At 43.1% G+C, this 25,417-nt stretch overlaps 1 protein-coding gene and 1 pseudogene across 5 annotated transcripts in view; one reads left to right on the forward strand and one right to left on the reverse strand.

Annotated features, from left to right (window-relative positions):
• Window positions 1–16,629: 16,629 nt before the first annotated feature.
• Window positions 16,630–17,050, reverse strand: LOC142434316 (small ribosomal subunit protein uS9-like; annotated as a pseudogene).
• Window positions 17,051–18,572: 1,522 nt separating this feature from the next.
• Window positions 18,573–25,417, forward strand: part of SLC25A14 (solute carrier family 25 member 14) — a 40,112-nt gene continuing 33,267 nt past the window's right edge. For 2 of the 5 annotated variants that reach the window (XM_075538912.1, XM_075538911.1), the window contains exons 1-2: window positions 18,580–18,719; window positions 18,841–19,088. In XM_075538912.1, coding sequence (XP_075395027.1) covers window positions 19,014–19,088 — 75 coding nt within the window. In that variant the 5' untranslated portion in view covers window positions 18,580–18,719; window positions 18,841–19,013. Of the gene's footprint in view, window positions 18,720–18,840; window positions 19,089–25,417 lie in introns of all 5 variants that reach the window. The other 3 variants (XM_075538915.1, XM_075538914.1, XM_075538916.1) reach the window with 2 other exon arrangements.

A 25,417-nucleotide genomic window follows, 5' to 3' on the forward strand; every position in this document is an offset into this window, starting at 1 on the left:
CCAGCAGAGCATATGACCAATATGTCCAAGAACTGTTAGAAAATGCGTAGCCTCGCTTACTGCATTTGCCTTCGACTTACAGACTATATTTTTCAAACTGTAATGGGCTAGATTTCACAAATACGTAGCAAATTAGCTTTCCAAATGTGACATAGGAGATGACGATATTCTATCTTGTATTCAAATTACATTCAGATAGCATTTAGAATGAAATTCGATTCCTATTCCTCAGACTGCCTTCGTTAAACGAACATTCTGTACTTTGTAGGACTAATCTCTCTTCTTGAGGAAAACCCATATTTAAAAAATAAACATTCCAGAAGCAAGGTCCACTTTATCCAATAAGAAGAGTGAGATAATTCGATGGCGTGATATTAATACTTACAGCACAGTAGCTGTTCTTTATTAAGCATGCAATGAAAAATGATCAATTCCTTCTGATAGGAGACAGTCTTAGGAATTCTGACAGAATGTGTATCTTCTTTGAAAAAGCAACTGTTTTTGAGTCCCCAGAGCATATGCACTGAAGAAGAAGATGGCCTCTTTGTAGTCTTTAAATGCTAACAAAAGATTCTGTAAGCCAGCAAGATTAAATTCTGTATTTAAAATGAGAGTCAAATGGAAAGTTCATTACATTAAAAAATCTTGGACTTTGGAGATTAACGGGGGCAGAGAAGCAAGGCAATCCAAATTTTTATAGTCCAGAATATATATATATATTCCGAAGAGAAGCTGCTTTAAGTCATGATGAATTATCCTTTTTTATGCATCCTTGGATTCCATTTGCTATACTTTTTTTTAAGAATTGTTGCATATCAGTTTTTGAAGCATATTGGTTTTTAGTTTTCTTGTAATGTCTTGATCTGATTTGGGAACCAGAGTAATGCTAGCCTCAAGGAATGAGTTGGAAAGTATTTTATTTCCTTGTTTTCTGGAAGGGTTTTGTAAAATTATAATTATAATTCCTCCTTGAACTGTTTCAGAGAATTTGCCAGGGAAGCCATCTGGACCTAATGATTTTTTTGTGGGAAGGTTTTATACTACAAATTCAATTTCTGTAGTAGTTATAGGGCTATTTGGATGATTGACTTCTTAAGCTTTGGTAGTTAATATGCTTTAAGAAATTTGTCCATTTCATCTGTGTTGTATACTTGTTGGCATAAAATATTATTTTAATATTTGTCCTAAGTATCTTTTCCTGTGTAGCAACTTATTACAAACGTAGTGGCTTCAGACAACACCCATGTATTGTCACACCAAGTTTTCAGGAATCCAGGCATAGCTTAGCTGGGTTTTCTGCTTGTAGGTTTCTCACAAGGCTGTAAATAAGTAGTTAGTTAGGATTAGGGTCTTAACCGAAGATGTAACTGGGGAAAGATCTACTTCTTAGATCACGTGCTCATTGGCAGGATCCAGTTTCTTGTGAATTGTTGGTGAGGCCCTTAATTTCCTGTTGGCGGTTGGCTGGAGGGTGTCCTTAGCTCCTTTCCACAAGGGTTTCTCCCACTTGGCAGCTTGCTTCATTAATGCTAGCAATTGAGAGTGTAGCCCAATGATAGTGAAATTTTATGTAGCTTAATCTGCCATATTGTGTGAATTAGAAGCAAGTTACTAGGTCAGTCCATACTCAAAGATAGAAGATTTCCAAACCCAAACCAACTGCCACCAAATCTATTCCAGCTCAGAGCAACCCTATAAGATATAGAACTATTCCATAGGGTTTCTGAGACAGTAAATCTTTATGGGAGTAGACAGCCTCATTTTTTTCCTTCTGAGTGGCCGGTGTATTTAAATTATCAACCTTGTGGCTAGCAGCCCAGTGCTTAACCCACAGCACCAGCTCAAATACCGGGAAGTAGGGGATTTGGAGGATCTCAGTGGGTTAACTGAAAGGTCTGCACTTGGAACCCACCCGCTGCTCCACAGGAGAAAGATTAGACCGTTTCCTTCCATAAAGATGTACAGTCTTGGAACCCCTATGGAACAGTTCTATTTTGCCCTAGAGCAGTGGTCTCAACCTTCCTAATGCCGTGGCCCTTTAGTACAGTTCCTCATGTGGTGGTGACCCCCCAATCCTAAAATTGCTTTCACTGCTACTTCATCACTGTCAGTTTGCTGCTGTTATGAATTGGGCGACCCCTGTGAAAGGGTCGTTTGACCCTCAAAGGTGTCGCCACCCACAGGTTGAGAACCATTGCCCTATAGGGTTGCTCTGATGAGTTGGAATCAACTCAATGTAAGTGGAATAGGTTCTTTTCTTTTAATCTGTCACAATATTTATCCAGAAAAATAAATTCACTCTCATTGAATCAATTATGACTCAGAATGACCCTGTAGGATAGAGTAGAACTGGCTTAGTGGATTGCCGAGACAGTTACTCTTTATGAGAGCAGAAAGCCTCATCTTTCTCCTGAGGAATGGCTGGCAGTTTGGAACTAACTGCTATTAGCTTGTGGTTAGCAGCCCAACGCGTAACCCACTATATCACCAGGCCGCCTACAAAATTTGTAGGACTTATAATTATTATCTCATTTCTGATGGTGATTCGTTGTTTCCCTTTTTCCTGATCAGTCTGGTTAGAGGTTTTTCTATTTTGTGGCTCTTCTCAAAGAACCAGCTTTTCTTTTCTTTTTTTTTTTGCAATGTTTGCTCTTTGTTGTTAGCTTTACTTTGGCCCCAAATTTACCTACTAGAAGTTTAACTTAGGAGTCCTGGTAGCGTAGTGGTTATGTGTTGGGCTGTGATCCAAAAGGTCAGCAGTTTGAAACCTCCAGCCGTGCAAGAGAAAGATGAGACTTTCTACTCCCATCAAGAGTTGCAGTCTCAGGAACTCACAGGGGCATTTTTACCTTGTCCTCTGGGGTCACTGTGACTTGGCAACCACTCGATGGCAGTGAGTTATACATTTAACTTGTTGTGTGTTTTCTGGTTAGGTGGAAGTTCAGGTCACTGTTCTATAATTTTCAAACTGTTCTAATTTAGATATATGGTATTAAATGAGATCAACTTGGTGGCAATGCATAGCAGTGCTAAATACATTGGAAGGACTCGTTCCTGTTTGTGGTCATTGTTGTAACTCTAGCAATCGATCTTGTTGAGGCTTTTCTTCTATTCATTCTGGCCCTCTACTTTACTTTTCTCTGCGGACTGTCCCCTCCTAGTAAGATGTCTAAAGTCTCACCGTCTTCATTTCTGGCTATACTACTCCCAAGACTGACTTGTTTGTTCTTCTGGCAGCCTGTTGTATATTTAATACTCTTTGTCAACACCATGGCTTGCTTGCATCAATTCTTCTTTGGTCTTCCTTATTTATTGTCCAGCTTTGCATGCATATGAGACCTTTGAAAATCACAGTGGGGGAGGGAGCATTAGAACTGATTGTGATTACACAACTCATTTTAAAGGTGATTTAACCATGGGAGGAAAAATAAAGAAAATGTTCTAAAATTGCTTGTGGTGATGATCGTTCAATTCTTGCGATGATTGAACTATTGAATTGTATGATATGTGGATTATGTACCAATAAAACTGTAAAAAAGAAGAAGAAAATCGTGTGTGTGTGTGTTTTGTAGCAGATTTGTCCAACACAATACATCTACTGCTTCTCTGGGAATCCTAGGTATTTAGTGCTATGCATTTTCTTACCACGATTTGCTATATCCCACACTGCAGAGCCACGCCCATCACTATGTCTTATTTTCAGGGTATGGCTTATACTGTGCAAATGCTTAGAGATCCTGCTACGGCTTATTTCATGGTCATGTCTTATTTTCGGGGAAACACAGTCTTTGTTTCATTGCCATAGTTTGTCTTTTCAGTTCCAGGGTAGTGTTTCTTGAAGCACTGTGTTATGATTTTGATCAAGTCTAATTTATCCTTTCGATGTCCAGAGAACCTGTGGGGATATTAACCCTCTAATTTCTAATAGTGGTCATTAGTGTCATGTTTCTGTTTCCCTGATCAAGTTAGCTACAGATTTAAAAACTGTGTGATAAGATTTCCTCACGGAACAAACTTTGGCTTAATTGTCTCTATTCTTTTCTTATTTTCTATTTCATCATTTTCTGTCCTCTATTGTTTCCTTTTTTATGATTATATTCTTGCTGTTGTTAGGAGCCATTGGAATACTGTATATACTCAAGTATAAGCTGAGTTTCTCAGCACATTTATAATGCAGTTTTTGTGGTAAAATTAGGTGCCTTGGCAGATATTCGGGTCGGTTTATACTCGAGTATATACAGTAATTCTGACCCATAGCCCCCCCATGTACCACAGAATGAAACACTGCCCTGTTCTGTGCCATCCTCACAGTTGAGCCATTGTTACAGCATGTCAAGCATGATGTCCTTTTCCAAGGATAGGTTTCTCTTGATAATATGCCCAAAGAATGCGACATGAAGTTTCTCCACCCTTGCTTCTAAGGAACATTACGGCTATATTTCTTCCAAGATAGATTTTTGTGTTTTTTAAATCATTTTATTGGGGGCTCTTACAGCTCTTATAACATTCCATACATCATTTGTTTTTTTTTTTTTGTTTTGTTTTTTTTCTCTTTGTTGGTGTATTTTCTTTTTTTTTTTAACAATTTATTGGGGCTGATACAATTCTTTTCACAGTTCATACATATACATACATCAACTGTATAAAGCACATCTGTACAGTCTTTGCCCTTATCATTTTTTTCTCTTTTCTTCTTTTACATTTTATTAGGGACTCCAACAACTCTTACCACAATCCATACATATACATACATCAATTGTATAAAGCACATCCATACATTCCCTGCCCCAATCATTCTCAAGGCATTTGCTCTCCACTTAAGCCCCTTGCATCAGGTCCTCTTTTTTTCCCCCCCCCTCCCTCCCCTTTCCCCCCTCCCTCATTTGCCCTTGGTAATTTATACCTCGTTATTTTGTCATATCTTGCCCTATTCGGGGTCTCCCTTCCCCCCTTCTCTGCTGTCCCTCTCCCAGGGAAGAGGTCACATGTGGCTCCTCCATACATCATTTGTATCCAGCATATTTGTACATCTGTTGCCACCATCATTTTCTAAACATTTACTTTCTATTTAAACCTTTGGTGTCAGCTCTTTTTTATTCCCTCCTTCTCCCCGACCCCGTTTTTGTTTATTTGTTTTTTAGCAATCCTGGGTACTTTCAGTATTCTTCACTGGCACCACAGTTCCAATGCATTGTATCTTCTACGGTCTTCCTTATCCAGTGTCCAACTTTCACATGTATATCAGGTGATTGAAAATACCATGGCTTGGGTCAGGCGCATCATAGTCTTAAAGTAATACCTTTGCTTTCTAACACCGAATACAGGCTTTGTGCAACAGACTAACCCAATGCAATGGGTTGCTTGATCTCTTGACCTGCTGCTTCCACGAGCATTGATTACGGAGCCATGCAAGATGAAATCCTTGACATGATCTTTTCCCCATTTCTGATGAGATTCCCTATTGGTCCAGTTGTGAAGATTTTGGTTTCATTTACATTGACCTCTAATTCATACATTGAGTTGTAATCCATATGGAAGTCTGCTTACATTAGATTTAATTGATCATTTTCTAGTGCTCTAAGATTAAAGCTGAGGTTATTGCTTTAAGGTCTTTCTGGTTTTTCCAATAAAAAGATTTAGTACTTCAGAGTACTTCTTTTTTAAAAAACATTTTATTAGGGGCTCATATAACTCTTATCACAGTCCATACATATACATACATCAATTGTATAAAGCACATCCATACATTCCCTGCCCCAATCATTCTCAAAGCATTTGCTCTCCACTTAAGCCCTTTGCATCAGGTCCTCTTTTTTTTCCCCTCCCTCCCCGCTCCCCCCTCCCTCATGTGCCCTTGGTAATTTATACATCGTTATTTTGTCAGAGTACTTCTTAAGGAGCACAGATGGCACAGTGGTTAAGCTATCCACTGCTAACCAAAAGATCAGCAATCCGAACCTACTACCAGCCACTCCAACGGAGAAAGCGGTGGGGAAGTCTGCTCCAGTAAAGCTTGTCGCTTTGGAAACCCTATGGGGACAATTATTCTTTGCCCTTTAAGGTCACTCACTCTGAGTCAGAATCAACTAGATGGTGAGAGATTTTGATTTGTGATGTACTGGTTGATTCCTATGACTTTCTAACTAGTGTTTTTGTTCAGTTCAAAATACGGCTTAATTTCTCTTTTAATTTGTTCTAGCATCGAACTACAGGGCTGTATATAGAATGTGTGTGTCCTGTTTCAAGTCTCAGGTTCCAAGGCTCAGATGGAGGAGTGGTTCCATACAACATCCTGCTAATATCTGACCAGACCAACTGAGATATGGGACTCCAACCATGAAACCAAGTTCGCATAATCTTCATATGTGTGACTAGCAACCCCGACAATGTGGAATGGCCTGCCTGGTTGACTGTTGCCAGTGTACACAGTTGATGTTTGTGAAAAATAAGCAGTCCATCACCCATGGCTGTCTTGGAGACATTCAAGGAATAGACAACTAGACCTGGTGTTTTCATTCTTTCCTTCCAACAGACCAACAGGAGATTTCCATTTTGCTAGCCCTGCCCGGTGATGAAAGGAGCCTGGTGGTTGAGTGTTTGAGCCTACAGACTGGCCCACAGGAGACAAGATGGGGCTGTCTGTTCTCATACAGATGTCAGCTTGGGAAGCCTTCTCAGGCAGTTCTACTTTGCCCTGTAGGGAAGCTATGAGTTCAAATCAACTGGACTGTATTACAGCAACAGCTGCGAAGGTGTGAATTAGAGTTGCGGTTTCAGGGATGGGAGACTAGAGGATGCTTAGGGATTGGGTACTTTATGGCCTGCAATCATTTGTTGTCATGCCAAACACCTCTCCTTCTTGACATCATTCTTCCTGACTATGACAACTTTCCCAGACTTAGAATAAATCTCACAATCTTTACCAAGGTATATACCTGGTCCTGCAAGACCTGACCAGTTACTTCTCTCAGACTCATCGCCTACTGTGATCTCCATTGATTCCTTGGCTCCAGCCCCGCTGGTGACCTCAAACACAATCCTGCTTCAGGGTCTTACTGTTGTTGTCTTTATGCGGTGTGTGTTCTCAGATAGCCAAGTTACTCAGTCCTTCACCTCTTTGATGCCTAAATAGGCCTTCACTGACCATCTTTCCGAAAACCACAAACCTGCTATTTTCTAGACCCTTTCCCTGCTTCGTGTCTTGACATCACTGTATTTTCCGCCCTCGAAGAAGAACACAAGCCTTCTACATTTCTTTGCCAACTACTACTCCTTCCCCCAAGGAAGCATTTTTGTTAATATGCTGCACTAATTTTTCAAGCCACATGTTTTAAAAAAAACTGACAGAGCAGGCGCTTTTGAAAATACCTCTGGTATGGGGGATGGAGAGACCAGTTGGCAAATAACAGAGGGAGTGCATTGTTTACAAGAAAAAAATACAGTACATTATTAACCAGAATATTGATTTATTTCTTGCTGGTTCCTTGTTTAATAGGAGCAGGTGCTATTTCTTTTTTGGGGGTGGGCTGTTCCTAGTGCACTGCTAAAATCCCATATCTAGCACAATGCCTGGCAGACAGTAGGTACTCTGTAAGTACGTATCACATGAATACATGAATTGAATATATGAGAATTGTGTCCACTAGAAAGCCCTGGTGGCGTAGTGGATATGTGGTTGCTGCAAGGCAGCAGTTTGAAACCGCCAGTTGTTCTGCAGGATAAACACAAGACTTTCTAATCCTATAAAGAGTGACAGTCTCAGAAACCCACAGGACAGTTCTAACCTGTTCTATAGGGTCACTATGAGTCAGAATTGACTCTGTGGCCATGAGTTTGAGGGGTTTCTTTTTGGTTTGTTTGTTTATTTGTTTGTTTTATGAGAAATAAGTGTCAACTTGGCCTGACCATGATTCCTAGTGCTGGGTGGTAGCTGTCTTCTATTTTGTGAATTCATCTCCTTTTTGAGATGTGTCGTAAATCCTGACTTTGGACCTATTGTCAGGAGAAATCAGTCCCTTGAGAACGGCATCATGCTTGGTAAAGTGTGTGCGGGGGAGGGGAGCAGAATAAAAGAGGAAGGCCCTTGACACAGTGCCTATAACAATGGGCTCAAAGTAAGAAAAATTGGGAGGATGGCATAAGACCAGGAGGTGTTTCATTCTGTTGTACATTGGGTCTCTGTGCGTTGAAATGGACTCAATGGCACCTAACAACGACAACATGTATGGGTGGCACAGTGGGTTACATATTGGGTATTGTCTGCAAGGTCAGTAGTTAGAATTCACCAGCCGCTTCTTGGGAGAAAGATGAGACTGTCTCCTCCTGAAAGATGTGCCATTTCAGAGGCCCCAAGGAAGAGTTCTACTCTGTCCTAGAGGGTCACTATGAGTCAGCGGCAACTCAATGGCAGTGGCTTTGGTTTTCATATAACCACGCTGATTCTGTCTCATTTATATATAATCATCAGAATGCTACCATGGATAAGTTGGCCTTCTCAAACTGCCTTGCTCTGCTGTGTGTGTGTCCTTTGTATATTTTTTAAGAAAAAGAACTCTGAAAATATATATTTTTTTCATTTGTAATGTTCTTTGTATGTTAAGGAAAAGTTTCGTCTATCCAATATACTTCCATAGTTTTTCCTCTGAATTACTGTGTCTTTTAACTTTGGTGGTGCTTTGTGCCATTCAGGAAGTGTTTTGTATGGTGTGGGCCATTCTATTAACCCTTTGTTTGGATGATTTCTGCCTTTGATGGCACACATGCTTAGAAAAGTTTGACCCACCCCAGGGTTAGGAAAGTGTTCACCTGTGTTTTCTTCTATTGTCACAGTTTGATGCTATTTTGCTGTGTTTCTGATTTTAAGGGATCTGTAATTAAGTGACTAAAGACATTGATTTGTCTGTTATGTGGCGGGTAGGCTCTGTTCCAAACTTCTTGCACTGCTTGAATATTCAAGAGCCACATAAAGTAATTGCTAGTAGAATCCTTGCTTCCAAAGATGAGGAAATTTAGGGACAAAGGCGGTTTAGATTTGGTGCTTGTCTGAGACCACACAGCTGGCAAAACTTGGTCCATCCAATGGTAATGGTATAAATAAATAACTGATACTCCCCAACTTATGATGTATTCGAGTTACAATGCACCATTCTTCATGACTGTAGGTTTTATTTTTTTTCTTCTTGTATTGCTTCTAGTTTGCACATTCTTCCTCGGAGGAAGATACAGGAAAATGCATGCTGAGGATATAAAAAAAGTTGCTGAGTGATGCGAACATGCTCCGAGCATTGAATCAGGATAATATGATGCAAGAGATCAGTGGGAAAATCATCCATCTGGCAAGATTACTGAATGGGAAACTTGATGTTGCTGCTTAGATCACAGAGAGGAGAAATTGACAAATCAGGACTTAATGGATTTTGAAGTGGAAAGAAAGAATGAGGAAGAGGTTGGAGAAAAGCTGTCAAGATTTTTTTTTACACTGAAAGAACGAGCTGGAGTTTAAATAAAAAATTTAAATGAGGGATTTTGTTTTTTTGAAAATGTGGCCCCAAGTATGAATCTCTTTGCTAAAGTTGATAGCCAGATTGAGGAAGTGATGAAATTGTCATTATGAAATAAATGGGGGAGCAAAAGAGAGAGAAAGACCAGACAAATATCTCTTTTTTCTCACAATAGAAATGTCATCCCCATTCCTGGAACCACCCAGATAATCCAGAATGTTCCAAAAGTGATGTTATTACCCAAACTGACAAAATGCCACCCCACCCCCAATTCTTCTTCATTGTTGGAGTAAATTTTTACGGTGTATGTGCTTGTATGTATATATGTACTTGTAGTAAGCTATATTATGTAAGTTTATATGTACAATTTGTGACCACCAAAGGTGGTATTTATATAGCTACTGATCACAAGAGACAATAATAATGAAACTATTTTTCAAGTGACTTAGAGCAATCATAAGTCACAGATGACCAGTATTATGGCTTAAACATAACTTCTATTGGCTATTAGTTGAAAATATGGTAAGTCCACTTCTAAAATTCTATAGCTTCACAAATATGTTTAAAATTTAATGGGAACAAACAAAATTTTTATCCTAAGAAAACGCTCTCAGTTAAAAAAATGCAAGTAGGTCCTACAATAATCAGTGAAGAATTGCATTGGCTAATGGGATTACAGGGTGTTTTTTTTAAAAAGAAATCTTCTTTGTCTCTGTAGTCTGTATAAGTGGATTTATGAAAAATTTTCTGATCCTAAAAATAGCTATATTAACCTCTCTCTCTCTCTCTCTCTCTCTCAAAGGACTCTGAATGGAGGAGCAGGCACTATCTCAAGGGCAATAAAGGATTGGAAGAGGATTTGTTATAACTGTTCATTTTTGGCAACAGGCAGACTCAATGAAGAAGCAAAGATTGGCGCTCTGGAAGCATCCCCGGGCTCCGGGTGAGGGAGCAGTTTCTTTAAGGACTGTTTCTGTGGCATTTGTATGATTACAGAAGATTGAAAGACTGGAAGGCAATATATGAAGATGTTCGCATCTCATTGCCACTTTCTTTTGTTCTTGCCCGTGTTTTTGAAATTCCGTTGGTATTTTCCTTTCTACCCCATAAAGATATCAAACTTTTAAAATCGGAGGGAAAGAAAAAAATGATCATGCAAACCAGATTATAAGGTCAGTTTTCCGTTGTTGGGGGATCATGGGGCACTGACTCCAGTGTACAAGGCCACCTCACAGGAATATGTGACAGACACATACATATCCCAAAACAGAGAATGGTAACCTGTGTGTATGTACAGAAAGAGCCCTAGAAGGAGCCTCACCAGCCTGCTAAGACTAGTGTTCTTTGTGTGTTTGGTTTTGAGGTAATTTGACCTTCTTAATGCTTTTGTGTATAGTTCAAATGTCTTAGAAGGATTAGGTATGTTTTATAATCAGAAAAAATGATGAAAGCTTTTGTACTCTTGAAAAATAGGTACCATCTTCATCATAGGTGACAGTTGTTCACTGGCCTTGCATTGTTAAAACCGCCTCTTGAGCTCTTTGGCTCTCTAACCTGGAGAAATAAGACGCAGAAGCTCTCCATTCTGCAGGAGGCCAACAACCAGAGTCGCCTTTGAAGTGAACGCTTCAATTCTCCTCCAGTCAGATCTCAAGATAAACACAGTCCTTGACAGCAGCTTTGTGAGACCCTGAGCACAGGATCCAGTTAAGCCTTGCCCCGGACTCCTTACCCTCCGGAGTTGTGACACAGCAAATGTTCATTGCTTTAAGCTCCTCATTGTGTGGCCAATTTTCCCACAGGAATAGAATAGTGCACCTACTCGCATGTGTGTGAGTTTGTTTGAGATGCTTAAAACTTTGGCCATTCTGGTAGGTGTGTAGTGGTATCCCACTGGAGTTTTAATTTGTAGTTCTTGAGACTACTGTTGAAACCTTTTTAATATGCTTATTGGTCACTTGGACATACTCTTACAAAGTCGCTTTCATTTGTTTTGCCATTAACAGAAATTGTGTTGCTTGTCTTTTTATGACTGAATTATTGGAGGTTTTAATGTATACTCTCCTTCACTCAACTGCCATCGAGTCAATGTTGACTCACAACAACCCTATGGGACAAAATAGAACTGCCGCTGTGATTTTCTGAGACTGTATCTCTTTACAGGAGTAGAAAGCTCCATCTTTCTCTCTTGGGGTAGCTGGTGGTTTTGAACTAACTTTACTGATAGCAGCAGAAAGCATAACCACTATGCCACCAGGGCTCCTTTTATGTACACTAGATAGGACATTTTGTAAGTTACATGGATTAAAAATGCCCTCTTTTAGTCTGGGGCTTGTCTTGTCACTCTCTTTAAATTTTAAAAAATTGGGAGTTAATACATATATCATTCTATAGTTCAATCACATCAAGCAATATTGTACAGCTGCTACCATCATCAATTTCCAAACATTCTTTGCCTTCCTGGACTTCTTGACATCACCTCTTTTTTTTTTTTTTTTGCTCAAAGAAAAGTATTTTATTTTATGTTATTATTTTTAATAATCATTTTATTGGGGATCCATACAACTCATCACAATCCATACATCTATCCATTGTATGTCAAGTACATTTGTAGCCTTCATCATTCTCAAACATTTGCTTTCTACTTAAGCCCTTGGTATCAGCTCCTCACTTTTTCCCCTTCCTCCTGTACCCTTGATAATATATAAATTATTATTTTGTCATACCTTACACTCTCCTATGTCTCCCTTCACCCACTTTTCTGTTGTCCATCCCCCAGGGAGGAGGTTATATGCAGATCCTTATAATTGACATCGCCTCCCTTTTATCCCGCCCCCCCCACCAATGTAACACTTCCCCCAAACCCTTATTCTACTTGTTGTCCCTGTAAGTTCACCAAACCTGGGTTTCATACATTGAAAACCAGAAACACATATAACATAAATTCAAGAGGGTGACTCCCAGTAACATAACACATCTGAGATAAACCCTAATGTGAACAAATAAACAAACACAGAAAATGGTGAAAACTAGATCAGGTCCAGCATACATCAGAGGGGGGATCAAATGACAAGGTTTTAACCGTTCCAGTCAGGTTTATTCCTTCGATCTTCTATACTCATCTCTCCAATGCAGTCTGTTTAGTTCCTGCTTTCCTCCCAACCCTCAATTATGGATAGAGGGAGATCACCAGAGGCTAATTTACTATGTAGTTCCCATGAACGAATCTTGTGCTCCCACTGTCATCCATGGCCTTCTGCAAACTGTATTCTCATAATTTAGGATCTAATACTATTCCTTCCTCTGACTTCGGTTTATATGCTTTATAATCCTTTGGTCACTGATGATGGTGTGCTTCTTCCATGTGCACTTAGTTGATATCTCACTTAGAAGGCTGCTTGTTTGGAGACAAATCTTTAAGACCCCAGATACTATTTTATCTGATAGCCGGGCACCATCTAATTTCTTTACCACATTTTGCTGTAGCACCCATATCATTTAATGCTCCTTTTCATTTGTCTTGGAAGAGTGCGCCTTAACAGGCAAGGATAGCAAGACTCTGTCTTCCTTACTTTGGACATGTTCTCGGGAGAGATCAGTGCCTGGAGAAGGACTTCACGCTTGGTAGAGTGGAGGGGCAGCAAAAAAGAGGAGGACCCTCAATGACAAGGACTGAGACAGTGGCTGCCACAATGAGATCAAACAGGAATGATTGGGACGGTGGTCCAGGAGCAGGCAGTGTTGTGTTCTGTTGTGCATGGGGTTTCTATGAGTCAGAATCGACTTGATGGCACCTCCCAACAATGGCAATGCTCCTTAGAAGTTAGGACAGTGAGACTTTATCTCAAATACTTTGGACAGGTTATTAAGAGGGACCAGTTTCTTAAGAAGGACCACATACATGATAAAGTAGAGGGTCAGCAGAAAAAAATACCAGCCTAAATGAGAAGAATTGAGCCAGTGGCCACAACAATGGGCTCAAACATACCCATTGTGAGGATGGCACAGGATCAGGCCCAATATCATTCTGTTGTACATTGGGTTGCTATGAGTTGGAATTGACTTGCCACCACCTAACAATAACAATGACCAGTAGAATGTTCTCCAATTAAAATTTAAAACAATAATCATAATATCTAACAGTGCTTCTCACCTTCCCTGCAAATCTTCAATGCTAATGAAATATTTAGGGGTGTCCTGTGTGGTCGTATCGTCTTAGAGAAAGGTAATAAGATGGGGGAGGTCTGGAAAGTGGGCCAACTGCAGATTGAATAGGGTGGTGCCAAATGTGTGGGAGAAAACACTGCTCCAGTGAAGGATGTACAGGAGGGCTGACAAGGGGAGGAAGAAAAAACAAAGGCAAGTAACATTGGCTAAACATGTGCTAACGGCCTGACATTGTGCTCAAAGTACTGTCATACTTAATCTTCAAATAAGGAAACCGAGGCGCAGAGCTGTAGATTAATCCAAAGGGATGGAGCTTATAGAGTGATGGGATTTGGTTTCGAAAAGGCCTTCTGCAATCAGGGGCAGTGCTCTTTCCGTTCTTTGTGAATGGCTGTTTCTCTGGCGAAGAATAGAAACTGGAAAGCACATTTTGTTTCAGTGTAGACGAGAACTTTCTCACAGTGATCCAGTAGCGTAGTGGACTGCCTCCTGCTGTATACTTGCTGTTGTTAGGTGCTGTCAAGGAGTTGGTTCCGACTCATAGAGACCCTACAGACAACAGAATGAAATACTGCTCAGTCGTGCACCATCCTCGCAAATGTTCCTATGGTTGAGCCCACTGCTGCAGCCACTGTGTCCATCCATCTCGTGGAGGGCCTTTCCCCTCTTCGCTCCCCCTCCACTTTACCACGCATGATGTCCTTCTGTAGCCAATGGTCTCTCCTGACAACATGCCTGTAAGGAGCATGTTGAAGTCTCTAGACTTCAATGACCAGTGCTCACATCTATCCTGAATATGATCAGAGGACAATTGTCATTTGGACTAGCATCAGTGACCTCTCCGAGTCTTAAACTGGAAGATCCCAGGATTCTATCCTTTCGCTGAGCTGATCACTGGAAGAGGCCAGGATGCAAGCAAAGCACAAGAGAACACGAGTAAATAGTGATCTGGGTGGTAAAGGATACACACGGGAGGGGATGACAATGGGAAACAACCAGTTTGGGTAGTGAGGATTAGACTTGCGATATGGTCCTTCTAAGGAAAATTTGAGAATCTACTAAAGCTGCAAATGTGTCACAACTGAAAAGTGTGCGCTGTGTGGTCGTTTTGTTTCAACAGCTGCTATTTTCTGAGTTGTTCCTGGGAGAATGGTGAAAGTAAATCACCAGGAAAACAAAGAGCGTTCTTTTAACCAAGTTCTTCAAGCTGGTGGCCAGTGGGATTAGCTGGTGCTGGCAGCAGGCGAGGAGCCAAAGGGCAGTCATGTAGAAACATGAAGATAATGATTTGCTCAGGAGCCACCATGAGTCTGCAAGGTTGAGCAACCTGGTATGTGGGGGACCTGCACAGGCCACCACCGTGCATAATTTTCATGCCATTGGAGAACAAGTTTTTCCAAATATGAACTGTAGGCTACAGTGAGGCTGGGATGAAATGCGAGTGGAAGGAAATTCACATTTCTGGCATGCATGCCCACAATTCTTAGTCTTATTTTAATAAGGATGCTTCAAAACGTAAAAGGAGTACTTTGGAAGTTGAGAGGCATGGCAGTGTAGGAGTTACGACTGTGGCCTCTCAAGTGAGGCATGCCATCATGCAAAAAAAAAAGATATAAGTGTGTGTATGTATGTGTATATGTGTGTATATGTATATATGTATGTATATATATATGTATATATATATATCATATTAAATGAAGGGGGAAGTGCAGAGTGGAGACCCAAGGCCCAAGTGTCGACCAATGGAGATCCCCTCATAGAGGGGTTTAGGAGAAGAGATGGGTTAATTAGGGTGTGAGGTAGTATCAATGAAGAACACAGCTTTCCCCCGGATCCTGGATGCTTCCTCCCCCCAACTACCATGATCCGAATTCTACCTTGCAGGGCTGGATAGGACAGAGGCTGTACACTGGTGCATATGAGGGTTGGAGGTACAGGGAATCCAGGGTGGATGATACCTTCAGGACCAAGGGTGTGAGGGACGATGCTGGGAGAGTGGAGGGTGAGTGGGTTGGAAAGGGGGAACTGATTACAAGGATCCACATGTGACCTCTTCCCTGGGAGAGGGACAGCAGAGAAGGGGGGAAGGGAGACTCCGGATAGGGCAAGATATGACAAAACAACGATGTATAAATTACCAAGGGCATATGAGGGAGGGGGGAATGGGGAGGGAGGAGGGGAAAAAAAAAGAGGACCTGATGCAAGGGGCTTAAGTGGAGAGCAAATGCCTTGAGAATGATTGGGGCAGGGAATGTATGGATGTGCTTTATACAATTGATGTATGTATATGTATGGATTGTGGTAAGAGTTGTATGAGTTCCTAATAAAATGTAAAAGAAGAAAAGAGAAAAAAATGATTAGGGCAAAGACTGTACAGATGTGCTTTATACAATTGATGTATGTATATATATGAACTGTGAAAAGAATTGTATGAGCCCCAATAAATTGTTAAAATAAAAAAAAATAAAAAATAATAATAATAAAAATAAAAAAAAGAATATTAAAATGAAAAAAAAAAAGTGAGGCATGCCACACACCAGAATATAACGGAAACCTCTTCTGGCCTCTCATCTGTCAAAAAGGGATAATAAGCATGCTGATTTTACAGGGGAAGGGTGAGCACATAAAACACTTGACAACACATGGTTCAGTAGTCTCTAATGTGGGTGAAATCATTTATGTACCGTATATACTAGAGTATAAGCTGAGTCTTTCAGCACATTTTTATGCAGTTTTGGTGGTAAAATTAGGTGCCTTGACTGATATTCAGGTTGGCTTATACTCATATACACATATATCATATGTGGCCTGAAGAAAACTTTTAAATGCAAGGGGGAAAAGGATACGAAATAAAATGAGGAAGGTCTACTTGGATTGGAGCAAAGACTCAATCTATGGTATTTCCGCCCCCCACCCCGAACTTCTGTTTATGATACAGGTAGAGCCCTTCCTGGAGGTGGGCTTATTGGTACGATTTCTGGTAGCAAGCGCGGGCACCTGGGCCACTGACCTTCGTGGACTCGCAGCGCCGGGGGTCAGCTACCAGCAGGGTTCGGTCATCCTGGATGTGAATGTCCTTGATTTCCTTCTTGGAAGCCTCGTCCACGTATTTCTGGTCACACGCAACCAAGGCTGTGGAGATGGGACTGGCGGATTGCATAAATCTGAGCCACGTGGCCACCACCATTCACCCGGACTCGGGTGTCCACACTAGCAAACCGCACTTTCCCCAGAAGCAGAACGGGTTCCAGGGGCCGCCCGTTCAGCTTGATGAGGCCGTTGCCCCGTTTGCAGTGCGCCGTGGCTGTGTCGGTTTTCTTGCGCCCGAAGACCTGCACGGACTGCAGAGGACCCTTGGACGGCATGGCTGGCGGCTTAAGAGATCCTCCTATGGTATTTTCAATGCCCTCTTATGCATGTGGAAGCTGGGCATTGACTAACGAAGATTGACGAAGAATGAAGAATTTGAAGAGATGAAGACTGCACAATTTGAATGGGGGTGCTGGAGAAGAATATTGAAAGAACCATAGACTGCTAAAACAAGCCACTCTGTCTTGGCAAAAGTATTACCAGAGTGCTTCATACATGCAAGGACGGCAAGATTTTGTTTTTCAGACTTGGACATGTTGTCAGGAGAGACCGGTCCCTGGAAAACATCATGTTTGGTAATGTAGAGGGGCAGTGAAAAATAGGAAGACCCTCAATGAGATGGATTGACATGGTGGCTGCCACAAGGGGCCACAAGCATAGGAACAACTGTGAGGACAATGCAGGATTGGGTAGTGTTTCCTTCTGTTGTGCATAAGGTCGGTATGGGTTGGCACTGACTTGATGGCACCTAACAACGACAACAACAACAAAAGCTAGTTTGAACATTACTCAGCCCTTAACCATCTAGGGCCATGGACCTTGCAATGTGTACATAATAGTCTTCACATATCAACACTAAGTTATTTCAAACTTCTGGACCATCCCTGAGACCTTCAAGCAAGAGGCTTAAGTCCAGCATCAACATAGAGGCTAATGGGATCGCCCAGGGGGCCTTGTGGAACATCTCCTCAAGCAAGCAAGCAAGCAAGCAAGCAGGTCACATAATTACTGTGTTATCTTTTGGCTAATTGTAAGATGTGGATTCACTAGGGTTGCCTGGGGCATTGCACTTCAGGTCCAGGTTTGTAACCTTTCCTTCCCTTTTCAGTGTATATTTTGGGCCGAACCATGAGTTTGGAGTAGAGGTGGTTACCTAAGTGTAGGCAGTCAGTCTGGACCCATAGTGACCCAAGGCACCGAAAACACTTCCCTGGTCCTTAACTGTTGCCTTTGTTGCAGTCATGGTGTCAGTCCATCTCCTTGAGCGAGCTTACCCTTTTTCACTGCCCCTCCGCATTACCAAGCCCTATGTCCCCCTAGCCAGGGCACGGCCCTCCAGCATCTTAACTCTTCACTCTCTACTTTAGTCACCCAGTAGGCAACGGTTTTTCTTTTCAGTTTTTTATTGTAAGCAGATCATCAGTCTTACATTCAACAATTCACAAGGTCTTGATTATCTTTTCTGCCCTCCAGCATTCCAGAAATACTGCTCTCCCTTTCCTTCCCTCCTCCCCTCTTATTTGGGCCTTTGGTCCTTTGCCCGCCCCTCATCCCCAGTCACTCTCCCTCCCTTTTCAGGCTCTTCAGCACCCAGGGCGCCCAACCACGTCACCCCACTTTTCCCGCCCCTCGCTTATGTCAACTCCTCCCCTGCTTCTGATCCCGCCCCTCTTCTAGTGCGAGCTTGGGATCCTTAGCGACACCTCTGCCCCCAGCTGGCGATCAGGTGAACTGCAGGTGTGGCCGGTCCAGGGGGCGGGAGCCTCCAAGCCTCCCCGTTGCCTCCGCTTTTCGCGCTTTCTTTTCAGACTTCCGGGAGGCGGAGACGCCCTGGCTGCGCCAGTGTTGCCCGGGCAACGCCTTGATTACTTCCGCTAGTTTCAATGCTTCCGGGTTGGCGTTGCGGTGGCGTTTCGGATCGGGGGAGCCTCGGTTTCCAAGTCGTCCGCCGAGCCCGAGCAGGTGAGGGGGAGCTGCAGGGCTTCCAGGGTGGGGAGCGGGGCTAGGCCGCGCGGGGCCGGCCTGGCCTGGTTTCTGGCCCGGCAGGGGGCCTAACGGTCCTTTGGTCTCTCTCTCCCCCCAGCTGAGCCCCTTCCCTGTCTTTCACGCTCCTGGCTTCGGAGGTTTTCCTTCTTCGGTTGAACCCTGCTTCTCGACCCCCCCCTGGGAGGCCGCCTTCTTCAGGCGCCTCCCTTCTCTCCACGCGCTCGCTCTGACAGCTGAGGAACTGGCAAGATCCGGCTACCCGGAGGGTGAATGGGTGTCTTTCCCGGAATCATCCTAATTTTACTAAGGGTGAAGTTTGCTGCGGCGGCCGTGATTGTAAGCGGAGTAAGCACACACCTCCATTGTCTTCGTGTGGGGAATGCTATTGAAATATGATGCCCCCTGCATTCTCCACCCCCACCCCCACCCCCACCCCACCCCCACTCCTTGAGGCGGAGGCATTTAGTAAACTGCAGTTCAGTGACTTCACTGGGTGTCAGCCATTCCCAGACCTGAAGGAGTTTCCCAGGCAAGGGACATGGACAGTGTTCTGCCAGGGGGTCTTTGTTGTTTTTCAGACTAGGGGGCTCTCCAGATAGGCAGGGAGTCGCCCCTCACTTCCATGCCCTCCATCAAGTTCCGTTCAGTCTCCATTTTACAAGTTGAGCTCAACCCTCACAGCCTACAAACCTCCTTGCCTGCCTGCCTGCCTTCCTGCCTTGTCAATGTGTGACCTACTGTGCCTGCTGCAGCCCTACTAGGTGAACTAAAATGTGCATTTCCTCAAGCCACTTTCCTGTTCAGCTACAGTCTATTCACCCCCCTCCCCCCTGTGGTTTCCAGGTGTACACATACAGTCTGATACTGTTTCAGGTAGACAAGGAAGGAAGGTCTCTGTTCCATTCTGGTTGCTCTCTCTGGATGCCTGCTTCCCCATGATATGCATGCTCTCACCTTGTTTTGGTTTATCCTGTCTACCTACACCCACCTCCCTCTCCCTTATCTACACCTAGCCAGGGCTCTGCCTGCTCTTTCAAGGCCTGTTTTAAGGTCTCCCATTTCCCCTAGCCGATTCAAAGTGTTCTAGGCTGCACTGTTTGTCTCTTTTTCTCTAAGGGAATGACTTTGATTTCTTCCACCAGATCATAAGCTCATGGAAGGCAAGTACTATATTTCATACAGCTTTTACTCCCCTAACCCATCCTTGACCATTCCAGGTAGATAGAATGGGAAATAGTGGAACGCTGCTGAAATGGAAATGTGTGTCTGGAGTTTTTTTTTCTTCTTCTTCTTCACATATATTATACCCCTGATAGATTTTGGCTGGGCTCTCTTGTGTTACTTCCGAAATCCAAGTCTCCCTAATGTTTCCCCTTAATTAAGAGAAAAGCTAGCAAGGCCGTCAAGTTTTCCGGACCAGAGCTTTAGAGCAGTGGAGGGCTGTGTATTTTGTATTCTCAGACAGTCATTTTCTCAGTGTGAGGCCATCGTTGTCCTTCAGATCTTCAGAACACGCAGTCTGTATTGTTGGAGGCAGTTTTCATTGACTTCTGTCTGTAATAAAACGGTTTCGGTACTCAGCTTCTGTTTTTAACTTTCCTATGAATGACTTCTCTCCTTTTAATGGTATCTAGGGCTAGCCCCCACACGTCACAGTCATTGTTAGTGGGACTGGAATCTTTTACACAAATTCTCTGCAGCAAAAGCCTGGCGAGGGGGTTAGTGGGCAAAGACTGGCGTTGAGGGTTTTTTTAGGTTCAGCAAGTTAGCTGTCATTTAATACAGACATTGTACACGACGTGTGAATCCTGGGGGGTGTTGTGGGTTATGCACTGGCGGTCAATAGTTCCAAACCACCAGCTGCTCCTGGGGTAAAAGATGAGGCTTTCTATGCAGAAAATATTTACAGTCTGGAAAACTCATAGCGGGGCACTTTTACTCCGCCCTTTAGGGTCGCTATGAGTCAGAATCGACTCTGGTAGTGATTTTTGACTTTTGGTTTGGTAGACAAGGGTGAGAGACGGCACACTAGAGAACCAGCCACTCAAATGAATGTGGACCTCATTCGGTGCAAACTGTTCTTCGAGCTGTGAAAAAACACCAGTCCACTTGCTCTCTGCCTTTGAGGAGTGGACTTAATTAGAGTAGAAATCAACAACCAGGGGGTAAATGGAAGATAAAACTCAATCTAGTCTTTTGTTTTTATGGCTGAGATTCAGATAAGGGGCTAAGTGAAGAATTAGGAAGCCACTGCCTAGTTGTGGAGGAGGGGCGGCATGACCCTCAGGCCTGCACTCCGCCCATATCTGAAAGATGTGCAGGTTTTAGCTGACAGCTTAATGATGCAACACAGTGATGTGGTTCCCTGAAATCAACTGGCCAATTCCAGCTGTAGTCATTGGAGGATAAGAAATAGGATGAAGAACACGACTGACTATTTGGCAAAAAGAATAAATCTGTACCATCTTTCTCCAAAGAAGGACGGAATAGTAGAGCAAGGCAGCTTTGGGGCTGAGTATGAGGAAGGACTGTCTACATCAGACCTAATCCAGCTTCAAAAGATGGTTCTCGCCTAACATTGGAGAGCAAGGGCTTTTAACATCAGATGGACTGGAGGTGAGGGGGTGAGGGTTGTCCTGTGGATTTCGTGGACCAATAGAATGGAAAGTATGGGGCAAGGGGCACAAATAGAAGGTACTCACTCTTAAGGAACCACTTGAGTGATTGACCTAACATGCAGTCTCTAGTCTCTTTGCTCCCTAGTGTGGCCATGCCCGCTGCTTTCCCCAGCTGTATTACTATTCTCCATACCCTGAGCACATCCAGTAGCAAGTATTAAGCAGCTCTGGGGACTCAATGGTTAAGATGCGTGGTTGCTAACTGAAAGGCCAGTGGTTTGAACCCATCAGCTGCTCCTTAGGAGAAAGATGAGGCCGTCTGCTTCCATAGAGACGTACAGTCTTGGAAACCCTCTATGGCGGTTCTGCTGTCCTATCAGATAGTAGCTATGAGTCCGAATGGACTCGGCAGGGGTTTGTTTGATGTAGGGTGTTTCAACTCAATAACTCAACTCACTGCCATTGAGTTGGTTCCTTTAGTCTAGGGCATGCTGGAACTGCCCCTGCAGGTTTCCGAAAGGGTAACCTTAAATATAAATGCAATAGACTAGCTCCTGTCAGATAACTGTCCCTCTGAGGTGAAATATAAGTGTTTTGAAAATCCTACTAGCAATATCTCCAAAATGTATGTATTTGTTTTTAATCATTTTATTAGGGGCTCATACAACTCTTATAAAAATCCATACATACATCAATTGTGTAAAGCACATTTGTACATTCATTTCCCTCATCATTCTCAAAACATTTGCTCTCCACTTAAGCCCCTGCCATCAGGTCCTCATCTTTCCCCTCCCTCCCCGCCACCCCTTCCCTCATGGACCCTTGATAATTTATAAATTATTATTTTGTCATATCTTGCCCTGTCCCATGTCTCCCTTCACCCACTTTTCTGTTGTCCATCCACCAGGGAGGAGGTCACATGAAGATCCTTGTCATCGGTTCCCCCTTAAGGGTAACTCTTTACCAGAGTAGAAGAGCTCTTTCTCCTGAGGAACAGTTGGCTGGTGGTTTGGAACTGCTGACTTTGTTTTTGGCAGCCCAGCGCTAAACCACTATGCAACCAGGGCTCCTTTGGGGGGGTTAGCAGGTGATAAAGATCTGGTAGAAACTTTCTGGGTAATGAGAGGAGTTGGACGAAGTCGAGAAGAGAAAGATTGGGAGGGAAACACAGCAGTAGTCAGAAACATTTAAGTCTTTGGGGCACTGGCTAAATTGGCGAAGGACATGCGCGTCCTCCCACCCACCCCCACCCCCAAACTCAAAAAGGGCGTATGCCACCACTTTACTTTTTCATGCCTACTCGTATGGGTCAAGCTTCATTGTCAATTTGAATATTAGAATACAGATGTGACTGAAAAGATAATAAGAGAGTGTTTAGCATTCAGGGTTCTGATTGCAAGCTGCAGATGATACTGATGCAGTGGTTAGACTCTCCTCTGGTAACTGCAAGGTTGGTGGTTTGAAACCACCAGGTAGCTTCCTTAAAGATTTACATCCTTGGAAACACGATAGGACAGCTCTACTCTGACCTGTCAAGTCACTATGAGTTGGAATGGAGCCCTGGTGGCGTAGTGGGTTACACATTGTGCTGCTAACCTCAAGATCAGTAGTTTGTAAATATTAACTGCTTCTTAGGAGAGACATGAGGCTGTCTGCTTCCCGTAAAGATTTAGTGTTCAAGACCCACAGGGGCAGTTCTGCTCTGTCCTTTAAGGTTTGCTGTGAGTTGGAATTGACTTGGTGGCAGCTCTTCAGGAGAAAGACTGGGCTTCCTACTCTTGTAAATAGTCTTGGAAACCCACAGGGGGTCCCTATGAGTCAGTGTGACTCGATGGCTGTGTGAGAAGTCTACAGGAGCAGAAAGCAGAAAGCTTTATCTTATTTGCAGAGGATTTCATATGTTTCTCCTAAAAATAGACTGACTCACTGACACTAGCCCCCAGATTGGGTGATTCGGAAGGATAGTGTAGGCCGCCAGTAATCTCTGTTAAGATATAAATTTGGACACTAAAATATCAAACTGTAGTAAGAAGAGCTAAGGTGGTTCAGCTAGGTGTTGGGTACTTTCCTGGGTGTTATTACATTTTGCCCCATGATATCATTTCGATTCCTTTTCATTTCACAGTTGCTTAGAAAGAGGCACAAGAGATTCAGTCATTTGCCCAAGGTTGCAGTGAGTGCTAGAGGCAGGATTTGAACCTAGTCAGTGTGACTTGAGAGGCTTTTGTCCTGAACATAAGCCACTAGAAGTGGCTTCATGCCATTCAGAAGTCTACATACGGCCAATGTCTACAAAAGGAATATTTAAAAGCAATCTGAGGGGAACCAGTTTAAACAGATTACTTTCAGCTGGACCCAGATTTGATCGGGAATGCCCATCCTAGAGCAATGGTTCTTAAGAGTGCACTCGTGGGAGTGTGCGTGGTGTTTGGGAATGAGACCTGGCTCTTCAATTAGTGACCCTGGGGGTGTGGCCCGGCAACCCGCATTTTGACCATCCCTGTAGGTCAGTGGTTCTCAACCTGTGGATCATGACCCCTTTAGGGGTCGAATGACCCTTTCACATGGGTTGCCTAAGACCATCGGAAACCACCTATTTCCGATGGTCTTAGGAACCGAGACACCGCTCCTCTATCATCTCCAGGCGGGTCTGCCATATGCAGATACACCCACCAACGAGTACACGGTATGAAGACTGTCACCCACTCTACACCATGTTTCAAGACAAAATTTCATTGATTTGTCTTTAGAAATAAATATTTCACAATATATAATCACATATCGTTCTTGTAATGAATCACTAGGCTTTAATTATGTTCAATTTGAAACAATGGAAATACATCCCGCATGGCAACAAATGTGCAAATGTGCTTGATACAATGGATGTATGTATGGATTGTGATAAGAGTTGTACGAGCCCCCAAGAAAATGATTTAAATTAAAAAAAAGAAAACACATCCTACATATCAAATATTTACATTGTGATTCATAACAGTAGCAAAATTACAGTTATGAAATAGCAATGAAAATAACTTTATGGCTAGGGGGTCACCATCATACGAGGAAATGTATTCAAGGGTCGCGGCATTAGGAAGGTTGAGAACCACTGCTCCAGGTGATTGTGGTGCACACTAAAATTGGACAACACTGGCCTAGAGGCCAGAGCTGTGGGAAAAAGAAAATCCATGAGAGAACGAACTGGGAGTGGTAGAAGCAGAGGGAAAAAGATGGGGCGGCGGGGGTGGGGTGGACGGTGAGAAGGCTTAATGAGGGTAAAGCAGCGGCATATAGATCTAAAGAGCCAGTACATAGAAGGAAATCGTGTATATGTGTTTCCCAAGGCCACAGAGATGGAAAAAGAGATCCACTAGATAGACGGATGTTTAGGGTCAGAAAGAAGAGCGACATAATCCATATTGCTGTTGGGCTCTAGGGAGATTAAAATGGGACTTCGCTCAGCCTGGGCCTAGTGGGGAGCGAGCAATAGGGAGATAAATGAAAACCCTAAGGTTTAGTGGAGAGATGAGACGGCTACGTAAAAGCTAACTCATCGCACTTGGAGCAAGCACATTGACGACCATGCACTGCTTTTATGAGATGCCTCAGCCTATAGCATTCGAGCTCCTGGTGCCTTCACTTGTTATTGTCATTTGAGTGTGGTGAATGAATTGGGCCTCTTTGTTGGTGGGGATGGGGGTAACAGTAAAAGTGATGAGAACAAAGGATAAAGGGTTTGAGTGAAATGCCATACCTGTCCCTCCAGAGGAGCCCTGGTGGCATAATGGTTACACATGGCATTGTTGACCACAGGGTCATTAGTTTAAAATCACCAGTCACTTCTTGGGAAAAACACGAGACTTTCTACTCCCTTAAAGAGTTACAGTCTCGGAACACCACATGGGGCAGTTCTACCCTGTCCTTTCTGGTCACTATGAGTCAGAAGTGACTCAATGGCAATGAGGCAATGAGAGTGAGTCCCACAGAGTGATAGAAAGGACAAGTCCCTGATTTTCTAGCATTTAAAACAGGCTTCCCCTTTTCCTCTCCATGTGTTGT

This window comes from Tenrec ecaudatus, chromosome X (genome assembly GCF_050624435.1).
Source record: "Tenrec ecaudatus isolate mTenEca1 chromosome X, mTenEca1.hap1, whole genome shotgun sequence".
Classification (NCBI taxonomy): domain Eukaryota; kingdom Metazoa; phylum Chordata; class Mammalia; order Afrosoricida; family Tenrecidae; genus Tenrec; species Tenrec ecaudatus.